The sequence below is a fragment of the Miscanthus floridulus genome, chromosome 15 (assembly GCF_019320115.1).
Source record: "Miscanthus floridulus cultivar M001 chromosome 15, ASM1932011v1, whole genome shotgun sequence".
NCBI classification, from domain to species: Eukaryota; Viridiplantae; Streptophyta; class Magnoliopsida; order Poales; family Poaceae; genus Miscanthus; species Miscanthus floridulus.
In genome coordinates this window covers 31,912,004-31,934,039 of record NC_089594.1, presented here as the reverse complement: position 1 = coordinate 31,934,039, position 22,036 = coordinate 31,912,004, and the positions used below count along the sequence as shown (strand labels likewise).

General features: G+C 46.7%; 1 protein-coding gene across 1 annotated transcript; it reads right to left on the bottom strand.

The window, feature by feature from the left end:
• Positions 1-6,171: 6,171 nt before the first annotated feature.
• On the bottom strand, positions 6,172-9,239 carry LOC136508457 (chloroplast stem-loop binding protein of 41 kDa b, chloroplastic-like). Its single transcript, XM_066503137.1, has 10 exons — positions 8,926-9,239; positions 8,590-8,730; positions 8,384-8,470; positions 8,055-8,145; positions 7,728-7,782; positions 7,558-7,618; positions 7,200-7,421; positions 6,964-7,080; positions 6,775-6,864; positions 6,172-6,616 (listed from the first exon to the last, which is right to left on the bottom strand). The coding sequence occupies exons 1-10, from the start codon at positions 9,013-9,015 to the stop codon at positions 6,440-6,442; spliced, it is 1,131 nt and encodes a 376-aa protein (XP_066359234.1). The 5' UTR covers positions 9,016-9,239; the 3' UTR covers positions 6,172-6,439.
• Positions 9,240-22,036: the final 12,797 nt, after the last annotated feature.

The following is a 22,036-nucleotide window of genomic DNA, read 5'->3' as shown; positions in this document are numbered from 1 at the left end:
CCTAGTAACATCGCTGGTGTCCACTGTCCACGTGTGTCTCCCCGTCTTCCTCCATTGGCGCAAAAAAGGAGGTGCAAGGTCTACCTCTGTCTCGCAGTTCCTGAAATTCCACCGCACCACTATTGTTCTCTATTGTCCGCTAGAACACGAAAGGAGGTGGTCTCCCTCTACCTCGTGGCACCTGAAATTCCACTACAGCACTGTTAGATAATCTACTACTACCTTGTGTGAACACACAGCAAGGAAAGGTGGTGCCGAAAAGGTCTCCTGCTGTGATACTGTAGCCACTACAGGTGCAGGCGCCGCACGGCTCACCTGCAGCACTTTAGCCACATGCAGAGGCCGGTGCAGAGTCAGCACTGCTGTGTTATCTAGTCACTGTTGTAGCATGACAGCTATACTAGGACTAGATATATAGAGTTGTATAAATAGACTGCCACGACAACTCAGTAAAGAGAGTTCAGATTTATCATCTCCCATACAGGGTTCGGCCAACGCTGGTGTCTTGTACTGTGTGTGTATGCTATATTCTCCCTTCTTCTTCTAGCTCTTCGTAGTCGGCATGGTTAGTGTGTGGGGACGGACAACGCTTCTTCGTAGTCGGCATGGTTAGTGGGTGCTCGGCAACACTAGCGGGTGCTTGGCAAGACCGGTGAGTGATCGACTCACCTGAGCCGGTGATCCTGCGGGCCAACAAGTGGTATCGGAGCCATACAAGCGCCATTGCCGGACTAACCGCTGGCGATGATGAACGGTTCGGAGATGGGCGACAGTAGTGGCACTGCTGTGGCTGCCCAACCACGACAGGAGGTCGTTGTTCACATGGTGCGGGAGGTCAGCGGCATCAGTTGGCCGACGCTGACTCGCACCAACTATGGAGAGTGATCGGTGACCATGAAGGTCAAGCTCAAAGCCTGACGACACTAGAATGCTGTTGACAAGGGCACCGACAATGAAGAAGATGGCATGTCAGCGTTGGAGACTATCCTTACTGCTATACCGGCAGAGTACAGGGAGCCTTTGGGGGCGAAGAGCTCTGCTAAGGAGGCGTGGGAGGCTATTGCGGCGATACGCGTCGGTTCTGACCGCGCAAAGAAGGCGACGACCTAGCTTCCGAAGCAGGAGTATGCCAATCTCAAGTTCAAGGATGGTGAATCAGTGGAGGATTTCTCCCTCCGCCTACAGACGCTCATCAGCAAGCTAAAGAGCCATGGCGTTACCATCGACGAAGAGGAGGCGGTCTCCAAGTACCTACACTCCGTGCCGGCAAAGTACATCCATATTACTCTCTCCATAGAGACAATGCTGGACTTGTCCACCCTCACCATTGAGGATGTGATAGGCCATCTACGGGCGGTGGACGAGTGCTTGGAGCAGGCGACAACAATGAAGGACAGCAGCAAACTGCTGCTGACAGAAGAGGAGTGGGCTGCTCGGAGGAAGTCCAGGAAGGTAGCCTCCTCCAGCCGCGGTGGCGATGGCAAGTGCCGCGGTAAGGCTTCTTCAGAGAAGAAGAAGCAGGTCAACTCCAACGCCTGCCGGCGCTACGGAAAGATGGGCCATTGGGCATGGGAGTGCCCAAATCGTAAGTAGGAGAAGAAGGCTGAGGCTCATCTAGCGCAAGCTAACGATGAGGATGAGGCCACTATCCTGATGGCGACGTTCTGTGCACTGCACGATGTTGAGGCCGTGGAGAAGGTAGAGGTGATGGCGGTGGAAGAGTCTGGGAAGGCCCTGAAGGCTATCAACCTCGACGAACCGCGCGCCCAAGTCCACCTCGGACGTGTGGGCGCCGACTAGGAGCAGCGATGGTATCTGGACTCTAGTGCCAGCAACCACATGATGGGCTCCAAGGAAGCCTTCTCTGAGCTCGACGATGATGTTATTGGACGGTGAAGTTTGGTGACGGCTCAAGGGTGGCAATCCAAGGGCGCGGCACCATCATCTTCAGATGACAGAATGGGGAGCACCGCGCGCTAACGGATGTATATTACATCCCGCAGCTGTGTTCCAGCATTATCGACATTGGCCAGCTGGATGAGTGCAGTAGCGAGGTACTGATCAAGGACGGTGTCCTTAGGATCAGGGACTGGGAGTAGAGACTTCTCGCCAAAGTGAAGAGGTCCTAGAACCGGTTGTACCTGCTCGACCTAAAGGTAGAGCAGTCGGTGTGCCTAGCGGCAAGGCACACTAAGGAGCCGTGGTTATGGCATGCCCAGTTCGGACATCTCAGCTTCGACGCGCTTGGTCGGCTAGAGAAGATGGTCCGAGGGCTACCCCATTCACACGGAGGCGAGCTGTGTGACAGTTGCTTGGCTAGGAAGCAGAGGAGGTTGCCATTCCCAAAGGCGGCCAAGTATCACACGTCGGACGCTCTCGAGCTCGTCCACGGTGATCTCTACGAGCCGATCATGCCAGCTTCAAGCGGTGGTTGGTGGTACTTCCTCCTGCTCATGGATGATTGCAGTCGCTTCATGTGGCTGCAACTCCTGATGAGCAAGGATGAAGCGGCGACGGCGATCAAGAAGTTCAAGATGCGCGCGGAGGCTGAGAGTGGCAAGAAGCTCCACACGCTGAGGACTGATCAGAGTGACGAATTCACTTCGTTGGAGTTCACTGCGTACTACGCGGATTAGGGTGTGGTGCGATAGCACACCGCGCTGTACTCGCCACAACAGAATGGTGTGGTGGAGAGGTGGAACCAGACGGTGGTCGGCATGGCTCAATCCATGAGGAAGGCTAAGGGAATGCCGGCAAGGTTCTAGGGAGAGGCGATGACCACGGCAGTGTTCATCCTCAACCACGCTCCCACCAAAGCCCTGATGGGCAAGACGCCGTTCGAAGCTTGGTATGGGCGGAAGCTGAGCGTGTCCTTCCTTCAAACATTCGACTACATCGGCCACATCAAGAAGATGAAGCCGAACCTCACCAAGTTGGAGAACAGGAGCACACCAATGGTGTTCCTGGGCTACACGGAGGGGACCAAGGCATACCGGCTCTATGACCTATGCGGAGACAAGGTGCTTGTCTCACACGACATCATGTTTGACGAGAAGGCGGCTTGGGACTGGAGCAGTCTGAGCATAGGGGAAGCTGGCATCTTCACCAGCACCTTCATCGTCGAGCACTTGGTCATCCACAGGAGTGGAGACATTGGGGAAGAGGTGTCGAGCACTTCGGGAGGGATGTCGAGCACACTAGGAGTGGTGCCGAGAGGTTCTGCAGTGGTGGTGACCACTCCAGGACGGGTGTCGAGCACTCCCCTGGCAGAGCGAAGACGTCTTGTAGTGGTGCCGACCACTCCAAGACTGAGGCTGAGCACTCCTGTAGTCCTGCCGAGCACTGCAGGAGTTGTGACGAGCTATCCAGAAGTAGTGCCAAGCACTGCATCTAGGGTGTCGAGCACTCAAGTGCTCTGCTAAACACTCCGATAGAATAGGGAACTCCATCAACGTTGATTGAGTTCGCCTCACCTCCAAGTGACATCACTGAGTTTGTGGATGTCTTCCACAAAGGTGAGGAGGCACGGTTCCGTAGGCTGGACAATCTCATCGGCGACACAGGGCCCTCAGGCCTGGCGGGTTGGCCGCTCAACGACCTGGAGCTGCTACTCGTCAGTGCTGAGGAACCACCCACGTTCACGCTAGTCGAGCGCGATGGAAACTGGCGACGGGCGATGCTGGAGGAGATGAAGGCAATCGAGGAAAATGAGACTTAGCAGCTCGTCGATCCACCTCTAGGATGCCGTCCGACTAGCCTGAAGTGGGTGTACATGGTCAAGCGGGACGAGCACGATGCCATTGTCAAGCACAAGGCGCGCCTCATGGCCCGAGGCTTTGTACAGCACGAGGGCATCGACTTCGAGGAAGTCTTTGCGCCAGTAGCGTGCATGGAGTCCGTTCGTTTGCTACTAGCCTTGGCAGCATCAAAGGACTGACGCGTCCATCACCTAGACGTTAAATCGGCCTTCCTCAACGGCGAGCTGGCGGAGATGGTCTTCGTTAGGCAACCTCCAGGTTTCGCTGTCAAGGGAGATGAGCACAGGGTGCTCCGACCGCGCAAGGCGCTCTACATGTTGCGGCAAGCTCCGTGAGCGTGGAACACCAAGCTTGACGCCACGCTGGGCGAGCTTGGGTTTCAGAGGTGCGCAACCGAGCACATGCTCTACACACGGTGATGGGGGAAGAAGGAGCTCATCGTTGGCGTGTATGTGGATGACTTGATCATCACCGGCGCACGCACGGAGGACATCGACAGCTTCAAGCGTGAGATGGCGGCTCATTTTTTAATGAGCGATCTCAGGGCGCTCACCTACTATCTCGGCATCGAGATGAGACAGAGGAGGGAGGCACTCACACTCGGTCAGAGCGCGTACGCCTCAAAGCTATTGGAGCGGAGCAGCATGACTGAGTGCAAGCCATGCGTGACTCCAATGAAGGAGTGCCTGAAGTTGACGTAGGTCAGCACCACGATGAAGGTGGATGCAACACTCTACCGGAGCATCGTCGGTGGTCTACGCTACCTAGTCCACACGAGGCCGGACATTACGTTCGCCGTGGCCTACGTCAGTCGCTTCATGGAGGATCCTAGAGAGGATCACTAGGCTGCAGTGAAGCGACTACTACGCTACGTCAAGAGGACGGTAGATCAGGGGATCATCTTCCCAAAGACCGGCAGGAGTAGGCTGCAGCTCACTGTGTTCAGCGATGCAGACATGGCGGGCGACATTGACGGACGACGGAGCACCTCTAGCGTGCTCGTCTTCCTCGGGTCAGCTCCAATTTCATGACTGTCGCTGAAACAGAAGGTGGTGGCGCTATCTACGTGCGAGGCAGAGTACGTAGTGGTGGCCACAGTGGCGTGCCAAGTTGTATGGCTACGCCGGCTGCTGGGCAAGCTGACCGGTGTGGAAGCTCATCCACCAGCACTGATGGTGGACAACCAGCCCGCCATCGCCCTCGCGAAGAATCCGGTTTTGCACGACCGGAGCAAATACATCGACGTGAAGTTCCACTTTCTCAGGGACTGTGTCGACGGAGGGCAGATCGTCATCGAGTTCGTCGAAACTGGTCGTCAACTCGCGGATGTCCTCACCAAGCCGTTCGGACGTCTTCGACTCATGGAGCTAAAGGAGATGATCGGCATGGAGGGGGTATAAGGGTTAGCAGTAGGATTAAGGAAAGAATTGTTATATAATCTACTGCTACCTTGTGTGAACACACAACAAGGAAAGACGACGCCGAAAAGGCCCCATGCTGTGATACTGTAGCCGCTGTAGATGTAGGCGCCGCATGGCTCACCTGCAGCACTGTAGCCACATGTAGAGGCCGGCGTAGGGGCCGGTGCAGAGTCAGCCCTGCTGTGTTATCTAGTCACTGTTGCAGCATGACAGCTGTACTAGGACTAGATGGATAGAGTTGTATAAATAGACTGCCATGACAACTTAGTAAAGAGAGTTCAGATTTGCCATCTCCTATACATGGCTTCGGCCAACGCTGGTGTCTTGTACTGTGTGTATGCTCTGTTCTCCCTTCTTCTTCTAGCTCTAGCCATAGTGTGTGAGGACGGACAACGCTTCTTTGTGGTCGGCACAGCTAGTGGGTGCTCGGCAACACTAGCGGGTGCTCGGCAAGACCGGTGAATGGTCGACTCACCTAAACCGATGATCCTGTGGGCCAACAAGCAGTTGCCATATGATTAAGTTTTATTTGGAGCCAACCTTCATCGGATGACTGCTCATATCCTCCAGTTGTACATGTATAACTATTTTCTGCTGGTTGCTCACAGGACTGCTATGTGTACCTCATCTTGCATCACCTGAGATCCACTGTGTCGACTAATGGGAACGCTGCCATCTATGCCTCTAGCACTGGACCCACCTCGGGCTATATCAGTGCACCTTCAGTTTCTTTGTTTCTTGTTTGTGTGATCAGTATGGCTATAGAACGGCGCACTAGTTGGTTGCGATAAAACTTGTCCACTTAAATTCAAGTCACCGACTCGACGTGGATGCTTGTATTTTCTCTGGATTTATTTTAAGATTATCGATGTAAAAGAAAATTTATAGAACGGCGGCCATGGTTAACCAAGACAGAACATCCGTGTAGGGGCTCAAAGTCTCAAACCCCTCCAGTTTCCTAAAGAAAAAGCAAGACAGAACATTAGAGGGCACTTATCTGAATGTACTAACATCCGTGTTGCAGTGGTCGTACCATAAGTTGATTAAGTTCTCTATACGTACACGGTACGCGTATCATTGCATAAACCAGTATGTAATACCTAAACAAAAAATTGAGACCATTTTCCATTCATGTATTTTCCCACATTTGCAGCCAGCAATCGTATTGGCACCCTAGCAGCTGCGTGCACTGACCCTTAGCCATATGACATACTACGTACAGTTATCCGCTCACCAACAGCTCGATCACGACACCGGTCCTCAGACGGTGGCAAGCTTCTTGTCGAGGATCATGTCGTCTGTAGTAAAGTCAGCCGCCTTCCGGAACGTGCCGCGGCCGAAGTCGAGGTTGTACGAGTCGGTGAGCCCCTCGACGAGGTCGAACTCCGGCGTCCACCCGAGCTCGCTGATCGCCTTCTCCACAGATGCAAAGAAGTGCTGGTAGATCACATTTATATGTTATATCACTCAGCGTCACTAACGAACACACACAACAGACAAGCTAAGACACTACTCTGTCAGTATATAGCGACAGTTTCTTTCTTGGTCTGAAATATATCCAGACAGGGATTGAGGGATTGTAATTTGTAAGGTACCTGGTCCCTGAAGGGGAAAGCCTTCTTCTTGCCGAAGTCGAAGTCCTTGGGGTTGTAGTGGACAAGCTCCGGCTCAGGGAACCCTCCAGCCTGCATCCAAACATACCATACAGTCACATGATCCACCACTGACAAAGAACAGCAGCAGGCACTCAGAAGTGGAGATCACTGACAACGAAATTCGTTTACCTTTGCGCAGGCCCGCGCAAGGCCGTCGAATGTGACGTACTTGGCCCCGGAGATGTTGAAGATCTGCTGGCTCGCCTTGGGGTTGCCGAGCACCAGGTTGAAGGCTCTTGCCAGATCCTGGAGTGGAAGTGGACAGGAAATTAATTAAAACAAACGCAAGCAAGCTGGTAGCTTCAGTCAGCCACGCTGCAAATTGCAAACTCGTCATTATTTCTGAATGGCAATGGCTGACCGACCTTGACATGGCCGAGCTGGGTGATCTGGTTGCCGGCGCCGGGGATGGGGATGGGGCGGCCGGCCTTGAGCCGGTGGAAGAACCACTCCTCCACGGGGTTATAGTTGAGCGGGCCGTAGATGTACACGGGCCTGATGGACGTCCAGTTCACGCCGCGCGACGTCAGCAGTTTCTCCGTCTCCAGCTTTCCCTTGTGACGGCTCTTGGGGTCCACCGCGTCAACCTGCCGAGTGCCGACCCACCATATATAACCGAGAGCTGTCAGTCAGTGCCTCTCATCTGTGTACATGTGACCATTTTCATGGCGCCATTGTGTATTTGTGTGAAGATTGGTTTGGCCATACATACAGTAACAGTACCTCACAGTGCGGAAGAATGTCAGATTTCAGGTATACTCCTGCCGATGAGCAATATATGTACCTGAAAATTGATGGTATATATATATAACTGAGGACAATGAGATATGAAAAGGGAACATACAATTGCTTGCATTGCATCAGTTGTTAGATGAAGTGGCTGGCTGGCTTACTGTTCCAGGTTAGGCAAGGCGTCAATTATAGGCTCAACTTCGACAGCCTCACGTCCTGAAATGAAACACCAATGCAAAGAGGCGAAATGTGTATCAGATGGCTGTATCGTTTCGCCTCTCGATCGGCCAGGGATGTAGCAACAACAGACACAAGCTAATAGTTACTGGAATCTTTCTCAACACAAGACACTGGAGATTACTGAATACTTGTCTTAGGTTTGCACAACTATAGTAAAGATCATTAATTATGGCGAGAAATTAGTTGTTTGTATATACTCGTCTATAATAGGAGCCTTGGAGGTTTTAATAAAGCATCGAGGACATTACCATTGATGTCGTAAACGACATCGTATCCCCTAGCAGCAAGGCTTGACTTGACAAATTCGAAGTCCTGCCTGTCACCTTTCAAGTGCTGAACCTGTACATATATGTAAAACCATTACTGGTATAACAGCATCAGAATCGATGAAGCAGTGATTTAGTAAGCCCATTTATCATGACCCTGACACAATGACATCCATTGTACCTTAGGCCTACTAATGCATTCTTACATGCTCATTAGCTACGTCTGAAGAATCCTGCTACTGGACAGTGGATGCTGGCACTGGCAGGATGTACACATGCAAGCAAAATAGAGGAGGAATTATACAACACACCTTGGAGGAGAACTCTGCGTGCTCTGCGTCGGACTCCCCTGGCAGCTGCTGAGTTATGGGTGCCTTTCCCCTAGTGAACAACGTAACCTGATGACAAAGCAGAGTTCTTGTTATAATTTCTCTGAATGACTGACTGTATCGCTTGGCTGAACGGCCTGGTAATTGCAGAGCAAAGGTGGTGGTAGTGGTACTGACTACTGACTGACCTGATGGCCCTCCTTGACAAGGATCCTGGACAGGAAGACCCCAATGAACCTTGTTCCCCCCATCACCAGAATGTTCTTGGAGTCCGCTGCCGCCGAGACCTGTACCCTCGCCCCCCTTGGCTGCCATGATGATCTCCTCTTCTGCCAAACAAAATTTCACGTTCCTCAACCATATCACCATATATATCAGGTTAATGCACCCTCGCCCCCCTTGGCTGCTACTGCTAGTGAAAGCTCTACACAGTGCCAGGCTGTCTGTCGTTTCTGGCCTAAAACAGATGGACGAAATGCTTCCAAATTCCAATCTTGCTTTCAGTGCTGCGTAGTAGTGGTTACCTGCGCTGAGATGGAGACGGCTGCGCCGCTGAAGTCGGAGATAGGAGACGGGAGGAGAAGGCTGCTCTTCAGGGACGCTGTGGCCGCCATGCCTCTCTTCCTTTTCTTTTTTGAAAAAAAAAGTTCAGAACCAAGCAAGCATACAAACAAGAGAGAGAAGGATGGGACTTTGTTTGCTACGGATGGATGGCTGAGTATCCTCAAGTCTGAAACTTGTGCTTCAGTCTGTGATAATGGAGCATACAAAGACGACGAGAAATGAGGTGCTGGGACTGGGATGGTTTTGGCATGTGTGGCGGGGGACGCCAGCCCTATCCCGTGTTGTTGGATGCTCTCCTCTCCTTCTTTCATCTGTCCACTTGGAAGCATTCGTCTGATCAGCTGATGATAGGGACTTCGACGTTTTCTTTGCCACCTTTCTCTAAACTAGTGGACACGCCACGTGTCTATAAAGAACAATTCATAATAGATGAATACATAATATAAAAAAATAAAAATCCAATTATTATTATATATAATTACAGAATCATAAGGCCATACAAAAAGAACCTCTTTTTTAGTACATAACACAGAAACATAATTCTTGATTTTCTAATGCATAGAGCAGTCTCAAACTCAGATCACCATTGTCTTAGTTACAAACTCAGAGTTACAATGTTAATGAAATTCAATGCCTCCATGATTAATGTGGCACAATCATCAATTCCCTGTGGGATCTTCGACAACTTGTTCATAGAGACTGTGAGGACCTGATGATTGCGGCAAGAAATTTAGAAACATTCAGAGTTTATAATCTTGACCCAAAATAAGATAATCAAGAAATGAAGTGCCTGGTTCCATTAATTAATATATAATATATTAATTTAATGCTCTTATATTACTCCACATAGTTCGAAGCGATGTCGGTTAGGTTTTACTATTTTCAGAGTTAAGGTTTAAAATAATTCCAAAAAAATCTAGAATTAGTATTTAAGCCAAGAAAAATACTCCAAAGCTTACAAAAATTCAGGAAAAATCCCAGACATTTGAAACACGATGAACCAAAATACAATATTTGAAGCTCGTGATAAGATATTTTGAAGCAACGAAAAAATTACATTTTGCTCTAGGAAAAAGGGGAAAAGTTCTAGAAAAGTCAGAAATTTCCGAGACGCACTACATGTGGTACCTAAAGCGCATTTTGTAAACTTATCTCACAAACACCAAAGATACCACATGCAAGCAACAAAACAAGACCGTATCAATTTTAATTCAAAAAATAGAAAATCATGAGGATCGTGCATGGTGCCGATGGACATGGTCTTCATCTTCGTGGCCTCCTTGCTAGCTTGTCGCCATAGCACGCACAGGATCGTGCATGGTGCCGATGCTTTAGTGCGCCTCGTACAGGAGATGGGATCAATAGCACGGCATCGATTCGGAGATGTGTCGAGTTGACAACACGGATCGAGATGTGCTTGGTCGATGACATGGATTCGACTTCAGAGAGCTCGACGCTGTGCTGATCCGAGATTTACAGGGTTTAGCACAAGCCGAAGGTGGTCGAGTGTGACGTGCCAGCCCAGGCTGGCAAGCCGCGGTGTAGCCCCGTACGTACTCCGTGTACTCGTGTAGACGACGTTGTGCCCCTTCAGAGTTTTCATCGCTGGTGTAGATGGATTCCGCCGTCAGCACGTCTCTCAGGACGAGGCCAAGATGAACACGTCCTCACGCGACATGGTGCACGCTGCCGCCGTAGCCGACCGCGTTATGACGAGTCGCCATAGATATCGTAGTTCAAGGACGCCCGCCACGAAAAGCCGAGTTGCCGCGAAGGACGTTGATGAAGAAAATCACCATCTGATTCGCCGGAAGATCAGCACGCACAACCCCTAAAAGGGGACCCCTACCTGGCGCGCCACTGTCGACGAAATATGGTCGGCAGTCCACCGAGGGGGGTGCCCGTGGTGGTAGATTGTCGGTAGACGGTGCATGTAATCAGGAACCAGATGGTGACACAAGGCGCAGAGACAACGATTTAGACAGGTTCGGGCCGTCTGATCGACGTAATACCCTACGTCATGTGTCTTTGGTGTATTGTATTGAGATGTATACAGATTAACCTCTCCTCTAGGGGACCCTTGTCTCTTCTTATATACTCCAAAGAGACAAGGTTACAAGTAAAATATCCAATTTGGTACTATTACAATATCTAGTACAACTTGTAATCTTGATGTGCACGCCTTGATCTTACGGGCCGGGCCACCTCGGATGGTGCGGCCCATGTACCATCTTGTGGTACCCAGGGGTATATCCCCCACAGCAACTTACGTCCTCATTGTAGTGAATCACCCACTTGGAGGTTCACGCGTTAATAGCCATCACACGCCTAACCCATAATCGGGTGCCGCACAACCAACACAAGATGGGGATCCACAAGCTACGAGCAATCCACTAGAGTTGCCTTTCGCGCTCCACCGGAGAAGACACAAGAACCCGTCACAAATCACCAGGAGGTGGCCAAGAACAACCACCAACTCTTGCCAACACTCCTCTGCTGCTTCAAGCCGTCTAGGCATCGGCAAACACTAAGAATAACAAGAAAACCGCAGCAAATCGATCCCCAAGTGCCAAATGCACTTGAAATCACTCAATCTCACTTTGATTTACACTATCAAGCAAGGAGATGAGTGTGAGGCTATTTGCTTAGTTCAAAGGATGCTATCACATGTAAGAATGATCAAGAGAGTAAGCCAAACACGCCCAAGCTCTATTTATAGAGCCCCAAAAATTTATAGCCGTTATGCCCTCGGAGAGGTCTGGACCTTCTACAGTGAAGGTCCAGATCCTAGGATATCGCCACGTATCACCCGTTCAACCACGTTTGTTGGATCCCAACGGTAATAAAAGAACGCGCCACTCAGGATATTTCCGGACCGGACCAACACCATGGCAACCGAACTATCTTCTTCCAGGATCCGGAGGGATCCAGTAAGGATCTTGGGACCCGGTCCGCTTAAACCAACCGGACCAACTGAGGGTCTGAATCCTTTATCTGCGCCAACCGGAAAGTGCCACGTCGCCCTGCCTCTGCTGCTCACTCGATCGGCCTCATGGCGCGCCAAAATCGGACTTTCCCCCGACGGTCCGGAATCACAAGCATGCAAGGTCAGAGGCCACGCGCCCCTGCACTGCTTGCTGTGGCTCCAGAGCTGGACCCGCAGCCCACCATGGTTCGGAGCGTGCCAAGCCGCTTCGCGCCTTTCTGTGTCTGCGCCACGTAGCCAAAGGGCCAGGACCGGACCCGCGTTTGATGGTCCTGAGGGACCGAGCGCCAGGGTCCGAGGCCCCCGAGGCCGCACCCATCTCTCTCTGCCGCTACGCTGCACTGCTGGGCTGGACCCGCACGCCACAGGGTCCGAAGTCTGCCCTGTCTCTTTCAAACTACTGATCCTCAACAAGAATTTCTTATACACAAAAGGGAATTGCTGGTTAAGCTAAGTTCTCTCTCACTGACACTCACTGAGACGCAAAGCGAGCTTGTCCCCTTTACTATTTCTCAACAAGAATTTCTGGGGTCAGAAAGGAGAATTGCTTGCTGAGAGATAACACTCCTATTTTCACCTTTTTGTGTGCTATTTCTTCTTCTTTTTCACCACCTTTGCAAATGTCCTAACACCATCTAAGGTATAAGAGATGGACCTTTGAAGCGTGATACCAATCGGAGTGCACCAATATACCATCCTTAGCACCATTGTTAGTTAGATACCACTTGCAAAACACAAACACTAGATACCTTGTGAGATCAACATTATAATTAAACAAGGTTCTAGTACCACTTGTGAAACCAAATGCAAGGCACATCTAACTATCATCCTATGCATACTAGTTTTTCATTTCATCATTCATACCTACAACTAGCATACACCACACAAGCATGGAATTGAATTTAAACTTGACAAATGCAAGCAAGCATATGTGAATGCACATTCAAATACATCATTCAAGTTCATGAGCTTGCTCTTCCTACTTATGTGCTTAAAATTTTAATTGATCCCTTTCCTTTGTCATATTTCTCCCCTTATGTCCATTTCTCTCCCTATCACTTTTATTCTAATGTTCATTTCTCTCCCTATCACTTTTATTTTTGTTTCTCTCCCCTTTGTCATCAATGTCCACAAAAGGTTTAATTTTAGATAGGTTAAGATTATCAATGCTAATCAATAGGATAAGGATTATTTTCCCAAATTTGGTTCAATCTAGAACACTTGCCAAAGATATGTAACTCGGTTTGATCCAAGGACAAGCTTCTTCACACCTTGTTTCAAGGGTTATCTTGAAGATGTTGAGTTAAATACTTATAGTTTGTTTTCTAGATCAAACACTAGGTTCATAATCCCACAAACATGTCATATGCTACCACTAGATCAAGTCAAGCATAGATGCAATAGTGGTACCATACAAGCATCAAATTTGTTTGATTTTCATGAATGAGCCTATAAAACATGAGGAATGACTAGATGCACTAAACAAGTCCTTAGCAAAGGATGTATGCCATGCCAATCAATTTTACCTTATATTGCTCGGAGGAGAGGCATGCCATATAAGTGGGGGTGCATCAACACATATTTGAGAAATCCAATATGTTCAACTCATTCCTTAGTTTGCAAAACCTTTTCTCATCAAGTGGCTTGGTGAATATGTCGGCAAGTTGATCTTCGGTGCCTACACTCTCAATTGAAATGTCCCATTTTTGTTGATGATCTCTTATGAAATGGTGGCGGACATCAATGTGCTTTGTTCTTGCATGTTGAACCAGATTATTGGTTAGATTGATTGCACTCTCATTGTCACATAGCAATGACACTTTCTTGAACTTGATTCCAAAGTCATTCAAGGTGTCCTTCATCCAAAGAATTTGTACACAACAACTACCGATGGATATGTATTCGGCTTCGGTGGTTGATAATACAACACTATTTTGCTTCTTTGATGACCAAGAAACAAGTGACCTTCCCAATAGTTGACAAGTGCTCTTCCTTTCAACCTTGCATCCCGCATAATAGGAGTCTGAATATCCAACTGGCTCAAACTTTGCTCCTTTGGGATACCATAAACCAACATTTTGTATATGCTTCAAGTACCCTAATATTCTCTTTGTAGCCTTCAAATGACTTTCTCTTGGTGAGGCTTGAAATCTTCACACATGCAAACACTAAATATGACATCCGGCCTTTATGCGGTCACATAGAGTAGGCTTTCCATCATAGAGCGATACAACTTTCGATCCACCATGTTGCCACTTGTATCACTATCCAAATTGCCATTTGTTCCCATGGGTGTACTAATTGACTTTGCTTCATTCATACCAAACTTCTTGAGCATGTCTTTGATGTACTTGCCTTGACTCACAAATGTACCATTCTTCAATTGCTTGATTTGAAGACCGAGGAAGTAACTCAACTCTCCAATCATGGACATCTCAAACTCATTAGCCATCATCTTTCCAAACTCTTCACAAAAGTCTTGATTGGTTGATCCAAATATGATGTCATCAATATATATTTGCAACACAAACAAGTCCTTGCTAATCGCCTTGGTGAAAAACGTGGTGTCAACCTTTTCCATAATGAACCCTTTAGAGAGTAGGAAGTCCCTCAACCTCTCATACCATGCTCTAGGTACTTGCTTCAAGCCATGCAATGCCTTCTTCAACTTGTAAACATGGTTGGGCTTCTTGTCATCTTCAAAACTGGGAGGTTGCTCAGCCATTGAGAAATGCACTCTTGACATCCATTTAATAGAGCTTGATGTTGTGGGCACAAGCATGGGCTAGCAAGATTCTAATTGCTTCCAATCTAGCAACTGGGGCATATGTTTCTCCAAAGTTAAGACCCTCTACTTGAGTGTAACCTTGTGCTATAAATCTTGCTTTGTTCCTTACAACTATCCCATCTTGATCTTGCTTGTTGCGAAAGACTCATTTAATTCCAATCATATTGTGGTTCTTTGGTCTCTCAACTAATTCCCACACTTAATTTCTTGTGAAGTTGTTCAATTCTTCATGCATAACATTCGTCCAATCAACATCCATCAGTGCTTCTTCTATCTTCTTTGGTTCAATGGATGACACAAATGAGAAGTGTTCACAAAATGACGCCAATCTTGATCTTATTTGTACACCTCTAGAAATATCTCCAATTATAGTGTCCAATGTATGATCTCTTGCAATATTGGTTGGTTGGAGTATTGGAACTTGATTGTTTGCACTTGCTTGCTCATTGGATTGAGATGATGTACTAGCCACTTGATCTTCTTCATTGTCATGAGAGCCACTTGTACTTGCTTGATTAATGTCATCTTGCACATTTGAGTTAGAGAGTACTTGCACTTGATCATCTTCTTCATCTATCACTTGTCTAGGCCTCTATTCACTAACATCCATGTTCTTCATGGCATTTGAAAGTTGAATACCTCTATCATCATCAAGATTCTTATCTTCATCTTGGGAACCCTTGGTTTCATCAAATTCAACATCATGAACTTCCTCAAGAGTACCACTTGCCAAATTCCAAACTCTATATGCTTTGCTAGTGGTTGAGTATCCAAGCAATAATCCTTCATCACATTTCTTGTCGAACTTGCTGAATCTAGTGTCTTTCTTCAATATGTATCATTTGCATCCAAAGATCCAAAAATATGCAATGTTGGGCCTTCTACCATTCAAGAGCTCATATAGTCTTCTCCATCATGGGGTGAAAATAGAGGTGGTTGCTACAATAGCAAGCCGTGTTGATTGCTTCGGTCCAAAAGGATTGACTCACATTGTACTCACTAAGCATAGACCTTGCCATGCCAATAGGTGTTCTATTCTTCCTCTCAACAAGGCCATTTGACTGTGGAGTGTACTTGGCCAAGAATTGATGTCTAATTCCAAATTCATCACACAACTCATTAACTCTTGTGTTCTTGAACTCACTACCATTGCGACTTCTAACTCTCTTGATGGTTGTTTCAAACTCATTGTGAATGCCCTTGACAAATGATTTGAAAGTTGCAAACACATTACTCTTGTCCACTAGAAAGAATGCCCAAGTGTATCTAGTGAAGTCATCCACTATCACAAAGTCATATTTGTTTCCACTGATGCTAGTGTATTGTGTTGGCCCAAACAAATCCATGTGCAACAACTCAAATGTTTTGCTAGTGCTCATTGTGCTTTTCTTAGGATGGGTGTTTCCAACTTATTTTTTGGCTTGATAAGAGCTACAAATTTTATCCTTCTCAAATACCACATCTTTCAAGCCTCTAACTAGATCAAGCTTAACCAATCTATTCAATTGTTTGATTCCAATATAACCAAGCCTTCTATGCCATAACCAACCCATGCTAGACTTAGTGAACAAGCATGTTGACAATTGAGCTTCACTAGCATTGAAATCAACCAAGTATAGATTCTCATATCTAAAGCCTTTGAAGATCAAATTAGAGCCATCTACACTTATTATCTCTACATCATCTACTCTAAATATGCACTTAAATCTAAGATCGCACAATTAAGCCATAGATAGTAAATTGAAGTTCAAGCTCTCAACTAGCAACACATTTGATATGATCAAGTCATTGGGTATTGCAATCTTACCAAGCCCTTTGACCTTGCCTTTGCCATTATTACCAAATGTGATACTATCATAACCAATGCTATCATTGGTGTTGATTAAGTTGAACATTCTTGCATCACCGGTCATGTGTTGAGTGCACCCACTATCAAGAACCCAATGCCTTCCTCCGGCTTTGTAATTGACCTACAGAAGAATATCAATTCTTTTTAGGTACCCAAACTTGCTTGGGTCCTTGAAGGTTGGTGACCAAGCTCTTTGGCACCCAAATGACTTTCTTCTTTGAGCCCACAATTGGTGTACCAACAAACTTATCCTTCACTCCATTTACACCTTTGGTAAGCAAATAACAAGAATCAAACTTAATTGAGGATACATTTGGTTGCTTGTTGTTGTTCTTGCAATATTGCTCTACATGCCCAACTTGCTTGCATCTATTGCAAACCCGACCATTGTTCTTTATAAAACTAGTCTTGTGAGGAGTAAAGGTCGCCTTGCCTTTCTTGGGGGTATATCCCAATCCCTCTTTGTTGAGAGAAAACCTTTGGCTACCCAAGCACTTTAGCAAGCGGGCCTCACCACCATAGGCATTGTCTAAGGCGCGAGTGAGCTCATTGACCTCCTTCTTTAAGGTCTCATTCTCAACCATAAGTGAGGTATCACAAGTGAAACCATCACTCATAGGTGAAGTAGTAGTGCTAGATGAGCAACAAGAAGGGTTAGAGGGAGCAACAACAATAGGCTTATAGAAAGATTAATCAATTATGTCACTTGTTAAGCCTACATCACATGTTACAATTACTTTCTCATTTAGCTCAACAAGAGTGGAATGAGCCTTTTCAAGCTTCTTGTGAGCCTTGCCAAGCTCGACATGGTCTTCCTTTAGACTCTCATGAGTAGCATTAAGCTCATCAAAGGCTTGCTTAAGGGCTTTTAGTTCCTTACGCAAGTCTTTGCATTCCCTTCTCTTGATGTCAAAGTGAGTCTTAGCATCTTCTAGCATGTCAATTAGTTCATCTTTAGTTGATTCATCATCATCATCACTATCACTTTGATTTTCACATTCATCATCACAAGTTTGTACCTTAGAGGTCTTAGCCATGAAGCAAGTCAATGGAGTGTTGAAGAGAGAAGGCTTCTCATTTATGGCAATGCTTGCAAGAGCCTTCTTCTTAGTGGTCTTATCCTCATCACTATCATCATCATCACTTGAGGAAGCATCGCTATCCCAAGTGACCATATATGAACCACCCTTCTTCTTCTTGAAGGTTATCTTGTCCTTCTTCTCCTTCTTGTCCTTCTTCTTGCCCTTCTTGTCATTATCTTCATTTTCACTATTGTAGGGACATTGAGCAATAAGATGATCCTTGCTACCACACTTGAAGCACCTCCTTGATTCATCCTTGTTCCTTGATGACTTCTTCCTTCTTGCACGATATCCCTTCTTCATCATGAATTTGCCAAATCTCTTCACAAAGAGAACCATCTTCTCATCATCAACTTCATCAAAGCTTGAATCTTCTTCTTCACTTGATGTTTCTTGCTTTGCCTTGCCCTTGGATGATGATGCAGCTTTGAATGTTATACTCTTCTTCTTCTCATCTTTCTTGTCATCTTTCTTCTCATTCTTCTTCTCTTCCTTCTCATCATCATCTCTATATGTATCATAGGTCATCACATCTCCCAACACTCGGTTTGGTGTCTTGGTGTCCAAACCGCTCCTCACTAGAATAGTGACCAATGTGCCAAATCTTGATGGTAAGCATCTCAAGAACTTGTGGGAGAAGTCCTTGTCCTTGACCTCTTCACTAAGTGCTTTGAGATCATTGACAAGCACTTGTATCCTATGGAACATCTCTAGCACACTCTCATCTTCCTTCGTCTTGAAGCTTGCAAACTTCTTCTTGAGAATGTATGCCTTGGCACCCTTCACCTCTTGAGTGCCCTCAAATGATTCTTCTAATTTCTTTCATGCCTCATGAGCCATCTCAATGTTCTTGATTTTCTCAAATATTCTCTCATCCAACGCATCATGAATGGCACTAAGAGCAATGTCGTTGTTTTGGAGTAGCACTTCTTCGGCCACGGTGGGAGTCTTCGGATCGGCTATCTCAATCTTGGTCTCCACCACCTTCCACATCTTTCTATTGATTGACTTGATATAGGTGGTCATCTTTGCCTTCCAATATGGATAATTTGAACCATCAAATTGGGGTGGCTTCTTGGTGTTGTTGATTTGAGCCATTTTGACACTGTAGGTTGTTAAGCCTCAAATCACGGTGACCACGGCTCTGATACCACTTGAAAGGTCCGAATGGCTAGAGGAGAGTGAATAGCCTATTAAAAATTCTACAACAACACTAAGCCAAGTAGTTAGACAATTATGAGGTGAAGCGAATGTTGCGCTAGCCTACTAAAAATGCAAGCCACCTAACCATAATTCTAGCTGCTATAGTCTCTATGTCACACACAAGGCTAGGTCACTACCACTAAGTTAGTGAGCTCTCAAAGACTAACTAAAGAGCCTCACTAACCAAACTATACAAGACACCAGCTAGCTCTCAAAACTAGTTTCACTAAAGAGCTTAGCTATACTAGGAAAGTAAATACACAAGAGAGGTAGTGAGTTATACCGTCGTGGCAAGAGATAATCAATCAATCAATCACAATATTAAACCCAGAGACAATGATAACACAATGATTTATCCTTGATGTTCACTTGCTTGCCGGCAAGCTACATCCTCGTTGTACCAATTCACCCATATGAAGGTTCACACGCTAATAGGCATCACACGCCTAACCTGCAATCAGGTGCCGCACAACCAACACAAGATGGAGATCCACAAGCTACGAGCAATCCACTAGAGTTGCCTTTGGCGCTTCATGGGGAAGGCACAAGAACCCCTCACAAATCACCAGGAGGTGGCCAAGAACAATCACCAACTCTTGCCAACACTCCTCCAATGCTCCAAGCTGTCTAGGCGTCGTCAAACACTAAGAGTAACAAGAAAACCACATCCAATTGATCCCCAAGTGCCACTAGATGCTATCACTCAAGCAAATGCACATGGAATCACTCAATCTCACTTTGATTTGCACTATCAAGAAACAAGATGAGCGGGAGGCTATTTGCTCAGCTCAAAGGATGCTATCACATGTAAGAATGACCAAAAGAGTGAGCCAAACATGCCCAAGCTGTATTTATAGAGCCCTCAAAAAGTTATAGCCATTATGCCCTCGGGATGTCCGGACCTAGGGTCCGGACCCAGGTTTAGGACCATTAAAGTGAATGTCTGGACCCTAGGATGTCGCCAAGTGTCACCCGTTCAACCGTGTTTGTTGGATCCCAACGGTAGTAAACGAACGCACCACTCAGGATAGTTTCGGACCGGACCAACACCATGGCAACCGGACTATCTTCTTCCAGGGTCCGGAGGGATCTAGTAAGGATCTAGAGAGGGAAAATCCCTCTAGACCCAGTCTACTTAGACCAACTAGACCAACTCAGGGTCCAAATCCTTTCATTGCACCAACCAAAAAGCGCCACATTGCCCTGCCTCTACTGCTCGCTCGCTCGGCCTCACAACACGCCAAAACCGGACTTTGCCTTGATGGTCTAGAATCACAAGCATGCAGGGTCCGAGGCCACGTGCCCCTACGCTACCTGCAGTGGCTCTAGAGCCAGACCTACATGTCCAGCATTAGACCCATAGCCCACCATGGTCCGAAGCACACCAGGCCACTTCGCGCCTTTCTGCCTCTACGTCACGCAGCCGAAGGGCTAGGACCAGACCCATGTTTGATGGTGTTGAGGGACTAAGCACTAGGGTCCAAGTCCCCCAAGGCCGCTTCCATCTCTCTCTACCACTGCACTGCACTGCTGGGCTAGACTCGTGTGCGACAGGGTCTGAAGTCTACCCTGTCTCTGTCAAAGTACTAATCCTCAACAAGAATTTCTTGTACACAAAGGGGAATTGCTGGTTGAGCTGAGTTCTCTCTCACTGATACTCACTGACACGCAAAGCGAGATTGTCCCCCTTTACTATTCCTCAACAAGAATTTCTTGGTTAGAAAGGGGAATTGATTGTTGAGAGATAGCACTCCTATTTTCACCTTTTTATGTGTTGTTTCTTCTTCTTTTTCACCATCTTTGCAAATGTACTAACACCACCAAGTGTACACCACTATGTGTATGTGTGTTAGCATTTTTGCAAGCATTTTTCAAGGTTTAATAGTTAGCACACTAGGTCCTAATGCATATGCATGAATCACTTCTCCTAGTGGCACTTGATAACCGTTTTAACCAAGATTCTTCCCTCTTGATAGTACGACTATCTATCCTAAATCCACTCACACCAACTAGGTGTCTTGAGTGGCAAAATAAAATGTCCCTGTCTATTATACCTTTGCCTTGAGCCCATTTTTTTCTATTTCTTCTTTTCCAAGTTTAGAGGATGATCATCATCATCACATGTTCACCATCACCATGGACTTCATCTTGCTCCACCACTTGGGTTGGAGCATCCTATCTAGTCGCACACTTAGATGCAAGGATTAGTCCAAATATGTTTCATCAATTATCCAAAACCAAACTTGGGCTTTTAAGAGTGTCAGTGCCTTGCTTGAGGAGAAACAAAGTTTTATCAATAGAACCCATTTTAAAACCCTTATCAAACAAGAAACCTTTCAAATGCTCATACCAGGCTCTCGGGGCTTGTTGCAAACCATACAAGGCTTTGTGGAGTTTAAACACATGGTTTGGAAACTTAGGATTTTCAAAGCCTGGGGTTTGCCTAACATAATCCTCTTCCTCTATGTACCCATTTAAGAAAGCACTCTTCACATCCATCTGAAACAGCTTGAACCCTTTCGAAGTTGCAAAGGCTAAAAGGATCCTAATGGCTTCTAAACGAGCAACAGGGGCAAAGGTGCTGTAACCCCAGTGTTAAGCATTGCATTTGGCATTTGCATTTCATGAGCACAAGCATCATCCAAGCATTCATGAGCATGAGCATATGAAGTTTTATTTCATTTACCTTCTCTTTATCACATGTGATGTTGCTCATATACTTAATTATGCTTGTGATCATAAGTGACCAATGCATGAGATGGTTGTGAGGTCACCAAAATACCTTAGACACATCTAGAATAATATTTGGAACAATGTGTTGACACAAAAATGTGACAATGCGTGCAACACACAACAAGCCGGAAAGATCTACTTGGAGTAAGCCCAGAGATCCGCTTGGCTTCAAACACAGGACCGGTCGGTTTCGAGACCGAAGGCGTGCCAGACAATTTGACACTGCAATTGATAAGGAGAAAATAGTCAGTAATTTAAGGTGGAACATGCCGGTGTTGCACCAGACAGTTCCGATATGTGGCTAAACAGCCGATTGATATGGCCATCGACTACAGAGTCAATATCCGACAATAAAGCGATAGAAATAAACATTACCGGCTAAACACAGCATGATCGATATAAAGTATCAAGCCGATAATATTAATGAGCA

Bases quoted from the DNA above. Each gene is read 5' to 3' on its own strand.
- LOC136508457 (XM_066503137.1), bottom strand. From the start codon at position 9,015: ATGGCGGCCACAGCGTCCCTGAAGAGCAGCCTTCTCCTCCCGTCTCCT. The intron at 8,731-8,925 runs GTAACCACTACT...TTTGTTTGGCAG, and splicing joins CCGTCTCCATCTCAGCGCAG to AAGAGGAGATCATCATGGCA. The intron at 7,783-8,054 runs GTAATGTCCTCG...GTTTCATTTCAG, and splicing joins TGTCGTTTACGACATCAATG to GACGTGAGGCTGTCGAAGTT.